We start from the raw sequence: 948 nt of genomic DNA, 5'->3' as shown, positions 1-948 counted from the left end.
TTATGGGGGGACGGAAGTCCTGGGTGCCGGCTTCAGGCACCTGGTCTCACAGCCAAGCAGCCTCACGAAGGCCTGCCTCAGCCTGACGTTGCCCAGGATGAGGATAAAGGAGTGGCCCGTGAGATACAGCATCGTGATGGTCTCCCCAGTCATCAGCACCACCTTGGTCTCCGGGAAGAAGTAACTGGATGACGCGATCAAAAATGCGAGGAAGTAGAAGAGGAAGAGGACGAAGAAGGAGAAGATGATCCTGATGGCCCTGCGGTGGGCCTCGGCGCTGGGGTCTCTGGAGCCGGCCCCGCGCTGCTGCATGTGCCGCGAGTGCCTGCCCAGCGAGAGAATGAGCAGGACGTAGGCGGCCAGCGCCACGAGCAGCGGGGGGAGGTACCACAGGGTCCCAACGACGTGCACCATCTTGTACAGGCTTCTCTTCCTCACATACTCCACCGTGTCCCCGGTGTCGTTGATGCCACTGTAGGCAGAGTGGACCTTGAACTCCCGGATCAGGGACACAGTGCTGCTGCAGGACAGGAGCAGCGCCCCCAGCAGCATGTACACGACCACCCGGGACACCCTCCACTTGAGCCAGAGGAAAGTGCGGTGGGAGAAACTGGCGATCTTCAGGCAGTAGAAGACCCCCAGGCAGGTGGCAAGCCAGACGTTGAGCTGGTTGGCAAAGGTCCAGACGAGATCGATCACCTTCATGACAGTCCCCGACTCGTGCTCCTTCGGAGAGAACGTCAGGAAAGCGCCATCCACCTGGAGCACCCCCAGCAGCACGATCCTGGAGAGGCCCAGGCTGGCGATGAGGAAGTCAGACACGGAGCCGCCCCTGCTCGCGAGCCAGCTCCTGCCCTTCACCCACCAGATGAAGCCATTCGCCAGCAGGCCCAGGAGGAACTGGGTGAAGCACAGGACCACAAAGAGCTGCTCGGTGAGCCTCAGCAT

General features: G+C 61.5%; 1 protein-coding gene across 1 annotated transcript; it reads right to left on the bottom strand.

The window, feature by feature from the left end:
- On the bottom strand, positions 1–948 carry LOC102859151 (taste receptor type 2 member 3-like). The gene has a single exon (XM_006887232.1). It carries the CDS (start codon positions 946–948, stop codon positions 1–3), a length of 948 nt encoding a protein of 315 aa, XP_006887294.1.

Source organism: Elephantulus edwardii, unplaced genomic scaffold (genome assembly GCF_000299155.1).
Source record: "Elephantulus edwardii isolate Elephantulus edwardi_28Jun2011 unplaced genomic scaffold, EleEdw1.0 scaffold00055, whole genome shotgun sequence".
NCBI classification, from domain to species: Eukaryota; Metazoa; Chordata; class Mammalia; order Macroscelidea; family Macroscelididae; genus Elephantulus; species Elephantulus edwardii.
The sequence above is the reverse complement of the archived record's forward strand: the minus strand, read 5'-3'. Positions and strand labels throughout refer to the sequence as shown.

What these genes read in the sequence shown, in the direction of transcription:
- LOC102859151 (XM_006887232.1), bottom strand. Translation starts at nt 948, where the DNA reads ATGCTGAGGCTCACCGAGCAGCTCTTTGTGGTCCTGTGCTTCACCCAG.